The 15,326-nt window shown below is 42.6% G+C and overlaps 1 protein-coding gene across 2 annotated transcripts in view; it reads left to right on the forward strand.

Moving 5' to 3' along the window:
- The first annotated feature begins 529 nt into the window (after positions 1-529).
- Positions 530-15,326, forward strand: part of CUNH3orf52 (chromosome unknown C3orf52 homolog) — a 28,137-nt gene continuing 13,340 nt past the window's right edge. Inside the window, exons 1-2 of one of the 2 annotated variants that reach the window (XM_040750760.1) lie at positions 530-1,199; positions 6,322-6,373. In XM_040750760.1, coding sequence (XP_040606694.1) covers positions 1,065-1,199; positions 6,322-6,373 — 187 coding nt within the window. In that variant the 5' untranslated portion in view covers positions 530-1,064. Of the gene's footprint in view, positions 1,200-6,321; positions 6,452-15,326 lie in introns of both variants that reach the window. The other variant, XM_013116867.3, reaches the window with a different exon arrangement.

Here is a 15,326-nt window from a genome sequence, read left to right on the forward strand (position 1 = left end):
CTAGCACTGTAAAGGAAAGATATTTTTCTATTACGTTTCTAAGATTTCTGGAGTCCCCAAATTTGGTCGGGGGAAGGGAATGAGGGAGTGCAGTGGTTTTGAACAGAAGGTTGAGAGGAAAAGTTTTTGGACCAACACCCAACTCACATTTTGCAAACATAATTCCAGGCTCACTAAGCCAGTTCTAAGCTATGCAAAGGGTGTGGAGGGATTGTGTGTTTGCCTGCGCTGACCGACACAAGTGTCGTGCTTTCTCCTCAGGTGGGGTGTTTATGGCCCCTCCTCTCAAAGATAAACAATAATGAGTCACTCAGTTACATTTATGAGTTTTGGCTTCTACCCGTCACTGTCTTCTATCTTGAATAACACTCTGTGCATGGAGAACTAACACTTCCTCGCGGACTTCCCAGATAGGCTGTCCTAACTACTATCGGCGACACTGACACTGTCCCTATGTCTGAAGAAGCTTGCAAGGGGAATTAAGTGGCTGTGTATCGTTCATCTTCGTGTGCTCGTAACACAGCAGGCTGCCCTGCACACAGAAGATTCTTCATTGCTGATTATTGATTCGGCAGATGAACACCCTCGCTAGACAGTGAGGACTGGAGTAAGCCTCTGCATCTCATCACAGCAGTGGGGGAGAAGGCAAACTGGGGACTGGATCCCACAGCCCAGTCTATTCCTTCCTTTCCACAGTCCAGCTTGCAATCCGGCTATGTGAGCCGGTCTGGGTCTCCACTCACAGGGAAAGGCTTTGCTGGCAGCAGCCTGAACAAACCCGGAAAACAGCCCTCCTCTGCTCTGGAGCCCAAACCAGGAGAGTCCCACCCGCATCTACCTTTCCGGAGCAAGGTCAGCTCTCCAAGGCCAGCTCGCCTCCACTCGCTGGTTTAGCCCCTCCCCTCCAGGCCAGCCGCTGCAGGTATATCTGGCTCCGCCCTAGGTCTACCTGCCAAGCCAGGTGGGTGGAGTGTGAGCTGAGTCGGACTCTCCCGGTCCTGGACTCTGCACCCTTAGGTGCCTGGGTCTTGCCTCTTGGCAGAGCCTCTGCCCTCTGCGCTGCCATGGAAGGGGCCAGAGCCCCATCGCCCCAGGAAGAGCTGGAGCTCTCGATTCTGGAGGGGCAGCGGGAAGAGGAGACGCCTCTTAACACCGTCCACATCCAGCCTTGCTCCGCGGAGAACCCTAGACCGGCCCAGGTAAGGAGTTGGGGTTCTGGCGTGTGACAGGAGGAAAGGGACCAGGCACTGCTTCAGGGCACTAGGGCTCCCTTCCAGCGTCAAGGACACACAAAGAGGGGGACAGGCAAAAGAAGGCTAGAATGCCTGAGGACAGACCCGTCCACTACTGAGACCTGCCTAGTGACACTTCAGGAACCCTGGAGTGGGGCGTGGCTGCTACTTTCAAGGGAGAAGAACGCTTTGGAGGTTAATGGTGTTTGAAAGTGACATATATTTTTTTTAATTTGGTTTTTCTTTCGTTCTCAAGTAAAAAGAGAGTGGTGGGTAGAATGTTATTTACTCTCTTTCCCTCCTCCCCTCTTTTTCCTCTCTCCCCCTCCTCCCCCTTTTCTCTCAGTATTCCTCCCACCCCTACCCCCACTGGCCTCTTACAGTCTACTCACTACCCTCTATCTCTACCCAGTTCCATGTCCTCACCCTCCCCCCGCCTTCAGACACTTTATGCTTTCTCCTCCGTTGGCTATTGCTTCCTCCAGCACAGAGACGGCCCAAGAACACAGGGAGGAAAGAACTGCGGCCAGACTGAGGGTTGGCCCTGGTGAATTTACTGGCTCAGACGAAAGGAAATAATACCAAGGTTCTACCTAAGAACTAGCCTTGCTGCCTTTTCATCTCTAAGGAAGTCCTTGGGGTGTGTAGGTTAAACTCTTTTCTGATTCAGTCATCGCAATGGCTGAACTTTATCCACAGATCAAATACTTGTAAAACATCAGAGAGCTTGAATTCTGAGCCATCTGTCTTCTGATTAACCCCCAAGGTTAGCTTGAGTTTTACTGGGCACACTCAACTCTTGGAACACATCGTGTTAGCCTGGGCTTTTTCACCCCACTCTACCTCCATGCCTCTTGTGCCCAAGTGCTGGTTTCAGTAGAAAATCCAAGGCTTGCAAACATTATTCTTGGTCTACAGTGATTCCTGGAAACAATGTGTTAATATCTTGTTTCATAACTACCTTGAGGAATATGTTGGCACCTTAGGTTTGTATGAAATGGGACCACAGATGAGTGACATTTGGAAAATGTGGTTGAACGCTAGTGCAGGTAGGCATAGCCAGGAACTTTCTATATGATTCTCCAGGGCAGGGTCTGGGCATGGGAATTACAACTAATTGCTTTAAGTCAGTCAGGCCCAGCACATCCCCAAAGATTCAGACATCCGCTGGTGTGTGTGTGTGTGTGTGTGTGTGTGTGTGTGTGTGTGTGTGTGTGGGACAAGCCTGTGAAATGATGTAACATCATATGCTCCATTTATGCTTCTGGGAGCTCCGGACTGCCTGTGGACAACAGTTGAGAACATGCCAAATCCATGCTGAGCATCAGAATTTTACAATTACTTAGCACCTGCCTTGTAGAGAGCATGCTTTTGTCTCCTAGTGACTTCCTTGTTAGTTAGATGTTTACAGACTTGCCAGACTTCCTTGTAATATATAGCATTGTAGGTCACTAAGTAGAAAAGTTTCACTGACGGAGTGGAGTAGGGGTGAAGGACTCCATGAGAACCCACAGGGTCTTCTAGAAATACTTGAATGGTGACATTTTCATAAGGAAACAGTGGACAAAAGTCTCAAACACCATCCACCTTGTGTTAAAAATCTTCTGATTCTATAGAATAGGTGAAAATGCATGTCAACATGAATGGTCGATTAATTTTGCTCAGTAAGGACTAGTTTACACAAGCCTAGGTTTCAGATGCTTAAGATGTTTGTGTCAAGGTCTTAAGTTGTATGATGATAGTTCTGACTTCGATGCTTGTTTAAGACCATATACTTTCCATACCATATGTTTTGTACCTATCTTATGTGAAATACTGTAACACACAAATGCAGTTAATTATTTTCAACTTAGAAGGAGCTGTCCTAGTTAGCATCAACCATCAACTTGAGACAATTCTAAAATCACCTGACAAGAGCGTCTCAGTTGAGAAACTTTATGGGATTGGTATGTGATATGTTTGTGAGGGATTGTCTTGATTGTCAATTGGTATGGGAGGGACCAGGCCACTGTGGGGGATACCATTTTGAGGGAGGTAGTTCTGGGCTATGAAAACTGGTTAAGCATGAGCCAGTGTGGGAACCGGCCAGCAGCATTCCTCCATGGATTCTGCTTCAAGTTCCTGCTTGAGCTCCTGCCCTGGCTTCCCTCAGTGATGGCCTGTGGTCTGGGAGTATAAGCTACATAAACCCTTTTTTCTTCCTCCAAGCTATTTCTTTTCTGTTCAGAGTTTTTTTTTTTAACCACAGTGATAGAAATAAAATAGGAGGGGGAGTACTAGTTTTCTGGTTTGACAGGTGAAAGAACTGAGTGAAGAAGAAACTTAGGCTCAGAGATGCAACCAAGCGGCTCAGGTTCCATTAGTGGCAACCCCTGAAGTCTGGACTCAGAGCTCCAAGGTCTATGCTGTCAATCAATTTTAAGAAAACATTACATTTATTTCCTTTGTGTGCATGTGTGTGTACATGTGCCATGGTGTACACATGGAATCAGAGGATGAGTTTCTGGAGTTAATTTTTTTCCCTCCTACCATGTGTGTCCCAGCGATCAAATTCAGGGTGTCAGGCTTGGCTGCAAGGACCTTTACTGCTAAGACATCTTGCTGGTCCCTGGTAATTGATCTTATGGTGCACAGATAAATACATATGCCTTGATTTATATAATTTCATTTATAGTTGCCTCAATTACAAATTTTTTATTGCTAATAAGTATATGCAGTTATGTAACATATGTATTTTTAAATGACATGTGAGGACCAGAGTGGCGCATCTGGCTGATGAGTGTAGGTGTCTTCCTGTTTGGAAAAGTTCAACTAGGGAAAATATGTGAAGAATTTCTCCCCCTTTCTTAATCTTGGTTTGGAATGTAGAGGAAAAGGAATATAAGCCATTGAATTCCACTTTGTCTACTGTTAATACTCTTGGGCAAAAATTACCAAAGAAATTGTAGGTGATAAGGTGAGACTTGATTTCTTTTATGGCTTGTTACAAGGTCCCTGACTCAGCAGCCCAGAGATGTCTTAAGTGATAGCATCATCATTGTATTAACAATAAACAAGTAAATGGAGTGTTCTGTAACCAAGGCTTATTTTAGGTAACAAATTAGCCCAATTGCTGAACATTGTTCAGTCTAGTACAAGAATCAACTGTCTGTGTTTGGATGAAGTGTGTGTTTAGATCAAATGCCACAGCGAACAGATGGAAGGGCAGAGTCTCCAGTGTACCGACAGGCTGACCTCTGGTCTTCATAGTAGCTGCTCTTAATTGAGCCAAGAAGAACACAAGCTTTTTGGACCAGAGACAGGTAGTCCTGCCAACGTGTCCAGATCCTGTATGAACGAACATCATATATTTAATAGTTTACCTGGGAGGTGGTGGGTCTCTTGTACAGTATTCAAAGGAAAGCCTTCAATTCCATGACCATCTATTGCAATCATCGAATGTAAGGTGCAAGCATATATAGAAGGCACCTGGTGGAAAACCTGCCCGAGGCCTCAAAACAGATCATTGGTAGACACCAAATTAGATTCAACTAACCTTAACAGCAATCAAACCCTTAGTTGGTGGACCTGAGCAGTCACTCTGGGCTCATGTGTTGAAGGTTTGGTTTCCAAATGCAACAATGTACAGAGATGAGCCCTTTGGAAGGTAATTGAATCTTCAGGGCTTTGACTTTACTGGCAGACTCATAATTTGATGGCATGATTGGAAGATGCTGGATACTTTAGGAGGCAGAGCCTACTTGGAGAATGTATTCTCTGGGATATGTCCTGGAAGGTTGTATCTTGTGCCCAACCCCTTTGACCTTTTCTCTCGTTGCTTTCTGATTGCTATGAGCTACCTCATACTCCCACTGCTGTGGTGTTGCCATGGAGTTAGTTGCCATGAACCCAAACCACAAAAACCAAATATTAAACCATAGCCCAAATGAATCTTTGAGTTGATTTTCTCAGGTGTTCAAGTACAGCAAGGGAAAGCCAACACACACATGCTTTGCAGTGGGCTCTAGCTTTTCACTATCTAATCTCAGTTTCATGACAATTTATGACACTGCCTCCCAAATCTTAGGTTGTTTCTTTGGCCAGTTCTGTTACTAATCAGCAGATACTGGTTACTGAGTTCCTTTTTTTTTTCTCTGTGTAGCTTTGGGGCCTATCCTGGCACTCACTTTGTAGACCAGGCTGGCATCAAACTCACAGAGGTCCACTTGCCTCTGCCTTCCTAGTGCTAGAATTGAAGGCATGTGCCACCACTACCAAGCAGTTCCTGGTTTTTAATACCTTCAAAAACCCTTCCTTCCATACACAACTAGAAAATCACATTCTCACTTGTGTGCTGAAGTTTAAAATTTTGGTCTTAAGTAAGCAGACAGCAGAAGTGTCGTGATCACAGTCAGGGAAAGGAATAGGATATGGAGGGATGGGCAGTAGGTGGTCAATAGGCAGAGGAGACACCTCACAGTGTTCTGAAGAATAACAGAGCAATGATGGGTGACAATGAATTGTACATTTAGAAATAGCTAGTCCTAACACAGAAGAAATGATAAACATTGGAGGTGATGGATCTACCATTATACCTGACACATGGGTGTGGCAATGTCTCAGTGAACTCCATAAATATATAGAGTTTTCATGTGAGTTAGAAATAATACAAGCTGGGCAGTGGTGATGAACGCCTTTAATCCCAGCACTTGGTAGGCAGAAGCAAGCAGATCTCTGTAAGTCTGAGGCCCGTCTGGTCTACAAAGTGAGTTCCAGGACAATCAGGGCTGTTACACAGAGAAAACCTGTCTCAGAAATAAATAAATAAATAAAAAGGCAAAAAATGAAAGAAAAGAAATAAACACACGTTTTTAAAACTCTAAGAGTAAAAATCATGTCTTCTGTCTCCATATCAGAACACCCAGAGGTACTTTGGCTTCCTTCATCTTGAGAGTCCATTCTACCTGGTTGTAAGTTAGAGTCCATATAGCGTATCATCTTGAGGTTAAGAGCCTGATGAGCTTAATTCTGCATCACTGGTCTCTACTAGGACTTTGAGACTATTTGTTAAAATCCAATGACTACCTCACAATCTCCCTTTGCTTTCTAGGCGAACAAGGAAAGTCCCTGGAGTCCCTGTAACAGGACCGTGGTTGGAAAATGTAAGCTGTGGATGGTCATCGTCACCATTTTCCTGTGTTTCACTCTAGTGATCATTATAAGTTTATGCCTTATAGGAGGTAAGGACTCTATTGACTGTGTTGACACATTTGAAGAAGTTGTCGAATGCTTGCGACTTACACTGAAATGGAGAATGTGCTCACTGCTGTTATACTATTTGTAACATGAATTGAAATATGGCTTGGGCAGCTGGGCACGATGCTTAACCCCTGTAACCCCAGTCCTCGAGAGGCTAAGGTGAGAAGGAGTCTTTAGTTAAAGATCAGCTTGGGCTATATTGTGAGTATGAGGCCAACTAGGGGGCACAAGAGAGACCTGTTTCATAAAAGAAAAGCAGAAACGATAATCAAATACAATGAAACTGGCTTGGAATATGTTGTGTGTGTGTGTGTGTGTGTGTGTGTGTGTGTGTGTGTGTGATGTTGATATGTGCACATGAATGCCCGTGCTGCAGGAGTTCAGAAGAGGGCATTGGAACTTTTGTAACTGTAGAGACAAGCTGTGAGCTAGTTGCCCTGTGCGGGTTCTGAGAACGGAACATGAGTTCTCGGAAGAACCCCAAGTGTTCTTAACCCTCAGCCATCTTTCTGCTGCTTAAAATTTGAACTTGAACACTAATTTACATTTTATTATATTTTAATGAATGCTTGCTTGAAGTTTCTTATAATTTTTTTCAAGGGAAATAATTAGTATATTTGGTACCAAATGATAAAATACCAATATATTTGAGAGAGTTTTAAAAATAGTTTACTGAGATATGTGGCGGTAAGTCAGTGGTTCTCGACCTATGGGTTGTGACTCCTGTGGGGGGGGTTGCATATCAAATATCCTATACATCAGATATTTACATTATGATTCATAACAGTAGCAAAATTACAATTATAAAGTAGCAACAAAATAATTTCATGGTGGGGGCATCACAACATGAGGAACTGTATTAAAGGGTCACAGCATTAGGAAGGTTGAGAGCCACTTACTGAATCAGCTGTCACTATTTTAATTCATTTTAGAAATTACTATTAAATTTGCATTGAATATTTCCATGAAGAAAACATTTGCATGACACTAGCAGTATACTTTATATGTATTATCTCACTTTATGGCTGTGTGTTTTTATTTAAAACTATTATTTTTATTTAAACTATTATTAATAATAGTTGGTCTCATTCTCTTCTTCTCTTTGACTTATTTGCATTTTTAACTGGAGATCACATTTTTACATTCTAGCCCATATTCATGATTTTAATGTTACAATAAGATAATTGTACCAGGTCATTAAAATTTTTGTGAAATATATATATATATATACTGGTTGCAGTATAGTCTTATATATAGAGGTTTTAGTGTGTCTATCTTCTACAGCATTTTAAAGTCTTTTAAGTTGTTACTCTTTTAAGAATTATTCCCTGTATTTTTCAAAGTTTTAAGATGCATAAACATATTACACTCATGAGGTATATAATTTTTACATCAAAATGGGGGGAGGGTAAGAATTATTTTTTTGGTACATGGCGTGAGGGGGTGCTCATCCGGAGCTGGGGTTCTCCTAAGGTGGTGTGACCTCCAAGAGGTCTGAGTCAGGTTCTCAGGAGCAAACCTGGTCACAGAAAACTATCACAAGGACAGGGAACTCTGATTCTCTCCAGAGGGATTCTTGGGCACTTTTTTTTTTCAGGAATCTTGTTTGCTTGTTCCTTTCTTCAAGCGTGATAGCTTTCACAGCCTTGGAGTTTCTCAGATAAGCACCCATCTACTGAGTTGGTGTGTGTTAGGTGGGATGGGTGAGGCTGTGATCTTGTTTTAAGTAGTGAGCATCTTTGGGTTTTGCTGCACCTCCTGCACCACACCGAGGACAATGGCTTTGTTGTGATTATTCACACTGTCTTCACATCAGCTACCCTAGGTGGATGCTGAAACCAAAGTTGAGTCACAGTCTCCGCCCATCTCCAGTGCCTGGTGCAATCCTGAAAGCTGACTGATTGGCCTGGTAGCAACCAAAGAGCCAATCGTAAGGCAGGCATTTTAATATTCAGGACTTGAAACACAATACTGGATGTCTGCCTATTCTCTAGAAATCACCCACTTCACTTACAAAAAGCTCCCTGCAGAAAGTTATTCAGTTTCACTCAAAATGAAAAGCCATGCTTTAAAGTTCTAAATAACTTTTTAATATTATAGTGCAAACTTTAATTTGATTGAAAATTTGCATTTTAACATGTGTTAATGTTATAAAAGAGAGCTACAAAATAATTTTTTTTCCTATCTGGGAAATACTTATTTTATTTGGGATCCTGCTTGCCAGGCTTTATGGCTTGCAGGGAGAATCATGGTAGACCAAAGAAATGGAAAGTACTTAAAGAACTTGAATTTGAAAATATTGTATGTTCAGTTAATGTACCAACTAGTTTTATGTTAACTTGATACAAGCTAGAGTCATTGGAGAGGAGTGAGCCTCAATTGAGAAAATGCCTCCATAAGACCAGGCTGTAGGCAAGCCTGTAGGACATTTTCTTATTTAGAAATTGATGGCAGAGGGCCCAGAAGAAGCAGACTGAGCAAGCCATGAGGAACAAGCCAGTAAGCAGCATTTCTCCATGGCCTCTGCTCCTGTTGCCAGGTTCCTGCCCTGCCTGAGCTCCTGTCTTTATTTCCTTCAATGATGAACAGTGATGTGGAGGCATAAGTCAAAAGCAAAGCAAACCAACCAAACAAACAAACAAAAAACCCAAACAACCCCCCCCAACCCATGTTTTCTTGCTTTTGGTATACTGTTTCATCACAGCAATAATAACAGTAACATTCATCAGTAATAGTTTGTTATATTTTCTAATCTCTGATTTGCATTTTGAAATAAATTGAGATCAATTTTAAAGACTATAGCCTTTCTTGAAGGTCTTAGAATCATTTTGACATCATTTTGCTAAATCACTGAAAGTTCAGAGAAGATTCTTAGTGAGGTAATATATTAAAATAGACGAAAAAGAGTAAATAGATTAAATAGAAGCGAGACAGCAGGCTGCCCCAAATATGCTAGCTACACCCAGGGCTGCTCTGCTAGTAGTTCTGGGATGACAGTTGGCAAGCATCAGCCACTGCCCAATTACTCAGCCTGCTGATATGAGTCACATATTTGCAGAACTTAAGGTACTGTGTGCAAAACAGGGGAAACGGTGGTGTTAGGAGAGCCAGGGGTCAAGATTTCCTGAGACAAAAAGGTTCCTCAGTATCCATATTGCCCCATTCTCCCCCATCTTTCCTCTCTCACATCTCTGAAACTCCAATCTCAAGGCTCTTTAGTTTCCCAACAAGCTGGGCATTGAGCATTGAGGTCGAACTATGTTGTTAAAATAGATGCAGAACAAGACAGTGAGTGCATCCTGCATAAAAAGGGCAACTAGCTGAGCAAAACAGGACCCATGGCAGGGTATCCAGGGAAGAGGTGTAACTGTCATTGTTAAGACTTGCCTGTATGTGGTGACATTTAAGGCAAAGTGAGTAGTTGGTCTTATTTTTGTTCTCAGTCCTCTGAAGGCTGAACACTTGTTACTGTCTAACATTTGGGGTGGGCTCACCCCATCCTCTGCTCTGCTTTGCACTAAAATGACAAGCAATTCAGAGTAGCAACTCAGCTTCAAGTATGGTGTACTGGTCATGTACACAATAGGGATAAGAAGCCATCATGGCACAAGATTCAGCTGACATTGACTTTTTTTTTAACTGACAATTTTATGGGCAGAGTCTAGTGAAGCTTGTTGAATTTGAGAACTGATTGTTCCAGCTCTGAAGAGAATTATATTAATGGAAAATTCCCTTCTCTCTGAAGAATTATAAAATCTTTGGTGGGATGGGTAACGGGGGGTGTCTTAAGCACTGTTGTATTGCTGTGAAGAGGCCCCACGACCAAGCCATCTCTTATAAGAGAAATCATTTAATTGGGGGCTTGCTTATACTTTTAAGATTTAGTCCTTTGCCATCATGGTGGGGACCATAGCAGCATGCAGGCAGGCATATTGCAGGAGTTGAGAGCTATATCCTGATCTGCTAGTAGAGAGAGAGAAAGGAGGAGGGAGAGGGAGAGGGAAAGACAAATAGACAGTTAGAGACAGGATTGGGGAGTGACACTGAGAGAGACTAGGCCTTGCAGAGGCCTTTGAAAACTCAAATCTTACCCCCACTGACACACCCACTCCAAGAAGGCCACGCCCACTTCAAAAGGCCACACCTTCTACTCCTTCCACAAAGTTCAACTGGATTCTAAACATATGAATATATAAGCCTATGGGGGCCATTCTCTTTCAAACCACCACACCACACAGGAGGGGTCATCTTCCTCTTTCTCTCGGAGTCATGGAGTCATTTTCTTTGTCGATAGTTTGGAGAACCACTCAGGCTCCTTCAAGGGTTCCTTTTACTGGGGTAACCGAGAAACACCTTGTGACAAACAGGTGGATGTTTAAACATGGTGTAAAATTAGAAAACTTGAGTGACCCCCCCATGACCCACAGCGTGACAGCTGACCCATCCACCCTGTTAGTTCATAGTGCCTTTTATAGGAAGGAATGCTGTGACATGATTGAGGCAGGGACTTTCTAAGTGATGCAGCGTTGAGTGGATTACTCCATTCTTCAGCAGAGGGTGAGACTTTCATCTTTTGGCGTCACATGAGCCTGGCACACTGTTCTCACAGGAAGATACTTCCGGCTTTGGGTGACTCATGGGGAAATGCTTGGCAGATACCATGAACAGCTGTAACCTACAAAGGTCCTTAGTGCAGCAACTGAACTCCCTAGATGCACTTTCTTAGTTACTTCACATTTTCATCTGTCAGTCTTTCCACCAAATCTTTGGTAATTTTCCACCTTCCCAGGACTCAATTCTTACTTGTGTAAGGTTCTTCTAAGTGTAGTAGTCTCATCTCTCCTTTATGGGATTTGCCATGTCACAGAGGTATTGCTTTCTCTCCTTTCTTTTGCTGCACAACTTAGAGGTGGGTCTGCATTTGAATCTTGCTCTCTGAATGCATCTAAATGTCTTGTGGCCTATTGACTGAAGTTTTATTGTACCAAGGTGACTACCAATTATTTGGTTGTGAAATCTGACCTTTATCTTCCCTTGCTCCTATTTGTAGCCGTCATCTCTGTCAGTTACGTTGTACTCCCTGAGTCTACAGAGCTCTGTGACTATATATACATATGCATACACATACTATCCCCCTACAGATATGTACTAGAGAATGTAGAGCCATATACATTAGGTAGATGTTCCACCACAGAGCTATATCTCCAAGCCCTCTTGGTTTTCTGTCTGTCTCTCTGTCTCTGTCTATCTCTCTCCCTCTAGTACAGGGTCTGTAGCTCTTGATGGCCTGGAACTCACTATATAGACCAGGCTATTTTCAAGCTCACCGAGATCTGCTTGTCTCTGCCTCCCAAGTGTTAGGATTAAAGGTATGTGTCACCACAGCCAGCTTGTTATCTTGTTACCTTTTATTCTGAGACTGGGTCTTACCAAGTTGCTCAGACCCATGATCCTCTTGCCTCAGCCTTGTGAGGAATTTAGGTTATAGGTTTGTGCCACTAATCAGAGGTGGGTTACTTTTGCTTGTGGTTTTGGCATTGTGGGTGCATAAGGCTTTTCTTTAACTCTCTCACCTGTCATATTTTTAATTTTCCTCCTTGGAAAACTCATTGATATGTAGGGCAGCAGCCTACCCTGTAGGAGAGAAATTTGGTTTACATCTACACAGGCTGCTGAGTTTTAGAGACGTTCTTTTGGAAGATATCACCTCTTAGAACTAATTATAACCATATCCATCATTATCTATGTGAAACTAGTATATATTTGTATTCTGCTTCACTCCTCTTGGCTTACTGTACAAAAATGTCATAAGCCCAGTCACCTTAGAAAATAGAAATCAATTGCTCATTATTTCAGAAGGCTCAGAGGTCAAAGTTCAAGGTAATATGGTACACAGTAGTGGCCACTTTCTGGTTTGTAGCTGACACCTTCCAGCCTTTTGTTAAAGGGGCTAGTCAGGTCTCTGGGGCTTGCATTATTTAGAAAAAGAGAGAGAAGTAATCCCATTCACAATTATACGTCACCCCAGTAACTGGTTTCAGCGTTTGAATCTGGGAGAACGTTCATATTAAGAGCCCAGCATAGCTCCCCCCTTGTCACTTACTTTTTATAGTTTCAAGGTGTCTGAGGAGACCACATTCTCTTGCTTTGCTACCATCTGGCTATGTAGCTTTAGAGAAATTCTCCAATCATCTGGGCTTTACGGGTTTTTTTTTACATTGCTCAAATAAAAATGATTCCTGAATCTATTAATGTACCTTGACCCTAATGCATATTAACTTATTGGCCTGAAAATTACACATTTTCTTTAAGACTTATAAGATGAAAACAATGACACTGAACTCGGGAATGATGTGTGGTAAAACCTATAAAGTGTTAGCAGGGTGTTTGTATTTAGTGATTACTACAGTAGCTGTTCTTCTTGGACAGGCTTGATTCCATAGAGTCATTTCTGTTTCTTTTTTCCTTTCCCTAGGTAGTAACCAAATCTGTCCAGTCATTCCTTAATAGTGACTGTCCTGGACACTGTGAGGTTCTGTTCCATATAATGTATTTGCATTGGTTTTCATCTTTACCTTCACTTGCAACATTGGTGTTAATATTTCTGTTGAAAGGCTAGCTTCAGAGATTTAGGGGACCTCCTCAAGATCACATGGCTAGCCCGGTGTCAACCAAGTCTGATTAACTTAAACCATCTCTGTCCTGTTTCTCTTTCCCTCCCTCCTTACTGCTTTCCTCCACTATCAGGCAAAATAAGCTTCACAGTATGGTACCCAGTAGGCTTCCTTGATGCCTCCAGGTTTCTGGTTCCAATGGATCCAAAGTGTGAGTTGTGGTACAAGCACATCCTCTAGAGGAACTCCTGACGGTGCTCTTTTTTTTTTTGGTTGTTGTTGTTGTTGTTTTTTGAGAGAGGGTTTCTCTGTGGCTTTGGAGGATGCCCTGGAACTAGCTCTTGTAGACCAGGCTGGTCTTGAACTCACAGAGATCCTCCTGCTTCTGCCTTCCTTCCGAATACTGGGATTAAAGGCGTGCACCACCACTCTGCCTGACAGTGCTCTATTAACTTCCTGACATCTCTAGCATTTAATAGCTGCCTCTCCAGCTTCATGTGAGTCCAGCTGAAGTCATCATGTTTCTCCCACATAATGGGAATATGTCTGTGATTTTTTAAAAAGCCATTTCATTTCATCTCCATGGAGAGCATGGCCTGTATCTATTGTCATTAGTTGCATAAAAAAACTATTCTTGCTGGCCAAGTCTGTTATTATTTTTATTTTAATGAACACAATTCAAAGTTATGTCTTGAAGCTGGGCTTTGGTGGCGGACGCCTTTAATCCCAGCACTAGGGAAGCAGAGGCAGGTGGATCTCTGTGAGTTCGAGGCCAGCCTGGTCTACCAAGTGAGTTCCAGACAGCCTCTAAAGCAATACAGAGAAACCCTGTCTCAACCCCCCCAAAAAGTCATGTCTCTATCGAGACTGAATTATTTCTAAGCTCCTAGCTTAGTATATGTCATCAGAGATGGTCCTAGAAAACTCACTTTGAACTTTTTATCTCTTCCTAGCCTCTTGAGTATAGCACTTAGTTATTGGTATCTCTAACACATCTTGCAGCATACCTATTCTTTCGGAGTCACTGCGAGAAGACTGTGTGGTGGGTAAAGAGCTCACAGACATCTATTGCAGCAGCACTCACTCATGAACCTTTGGGAGGGCTTTGAACGTCTAAACCATAGCAAGTGATATGAGGAGTACTTTGTTTTTTTGGGTTGGGTTATAATTTTTTTTGTAGTTTTCAAGTTTTTTGGATAAGATGGCATGCTTTTTAGAGTCAGACAAAAATATTCAATGATTCAAACAAATAAAAATTCAGGGCTAACCCTCTGTGTGTGAGATTCCCCCAAATATTGAATTTTTAGGAGTGTACACAGTACTCATGGTATATTTACAGTTTTGACTATCCACTAAATAAAGGCATTTATTATTAACAGAATCCACAGGGATTTGGGGTGAGATTTTAGAGTTCTTTCCCAGTGGGGGTACTTGGGACTAAAGTTTTACAGCAGCAAGTTGTGACTAGACACGTGTAAAATCTATTCTTGTGCCCACTAGACACTTTGTGCCAAGGTTTTTGTTGGGTGTTGGTTACATAGCCACTCTCTGGAGTATGCCAAATTACAGACTCTCAGAAGGAAAGGCAATGTTGACCACCTTGTTTATACAAGCAGATGAGGCACAGTGGGTCACCCTTATAAGTCATGGGTTGGTGGGAATCTTATTCATACCCAAGCTCCTGATACTAACCAGAAGTCACCCTGAGCAGGCTTTTCCAAAACTGGCAATATCAGGCCAGCTTTGTAACTCTCTATGGCCCATTCATTACCCCCAATTATTCCTCACAGTACTCTCTTATTGAGAATAAGTGTGTCAGAATTCTTCTTTTCTTCTTCTCCTCCTCCTCCTCCTCGTCCTCCTTCTCCTTCTTCTTTTTGATTTTTCCAGACAGCATTTCTTTGTGTATTCTTGACTGTCCTGGAACTTGCTCTGTAGATCTGTCTGCTTCTGCCTCATGAGTACTGGAATTAAAGATGTGTACCGCAGCCGACTGGCAAATGTGTGCGTGTGTGTGTGTGTGTGTGTGTGTGTGTGTGTGTGTGTGTGTGTGTGTATGCCTACATGGAAATCAGAGAATAACTTTGACTGTTATTCCTCAAGGGTCATCTATCCTGTTTTTTATGGTATTTCATGTTGGCCTCCACTCACCAAGTAAACTATGCTGAGAGGCCAAAGAGCCCTGCAGCTTTGTCTGTCTCCTCCCAGAACTGAAATTAGAAGTACATACCATCATGCTGGG

Source organism: Mesocricetus auratus, unplaced genomic scaffold, assembly GCF_017639785.1.
Source record: "Mesocricetus auratus isolate SY011 unplaced genomic scaffold, BCM_Maur_2.0 Super-Scaffold_100008, whole genome shotgun sequence".
In the NCBI taxonomy this organism is placed as follows: Eukaryota; Metazoa; Chordata; class Mammalia; order Rodentia; family Cricetidae; genus Mesocricetus; species Mesocricetus auratus.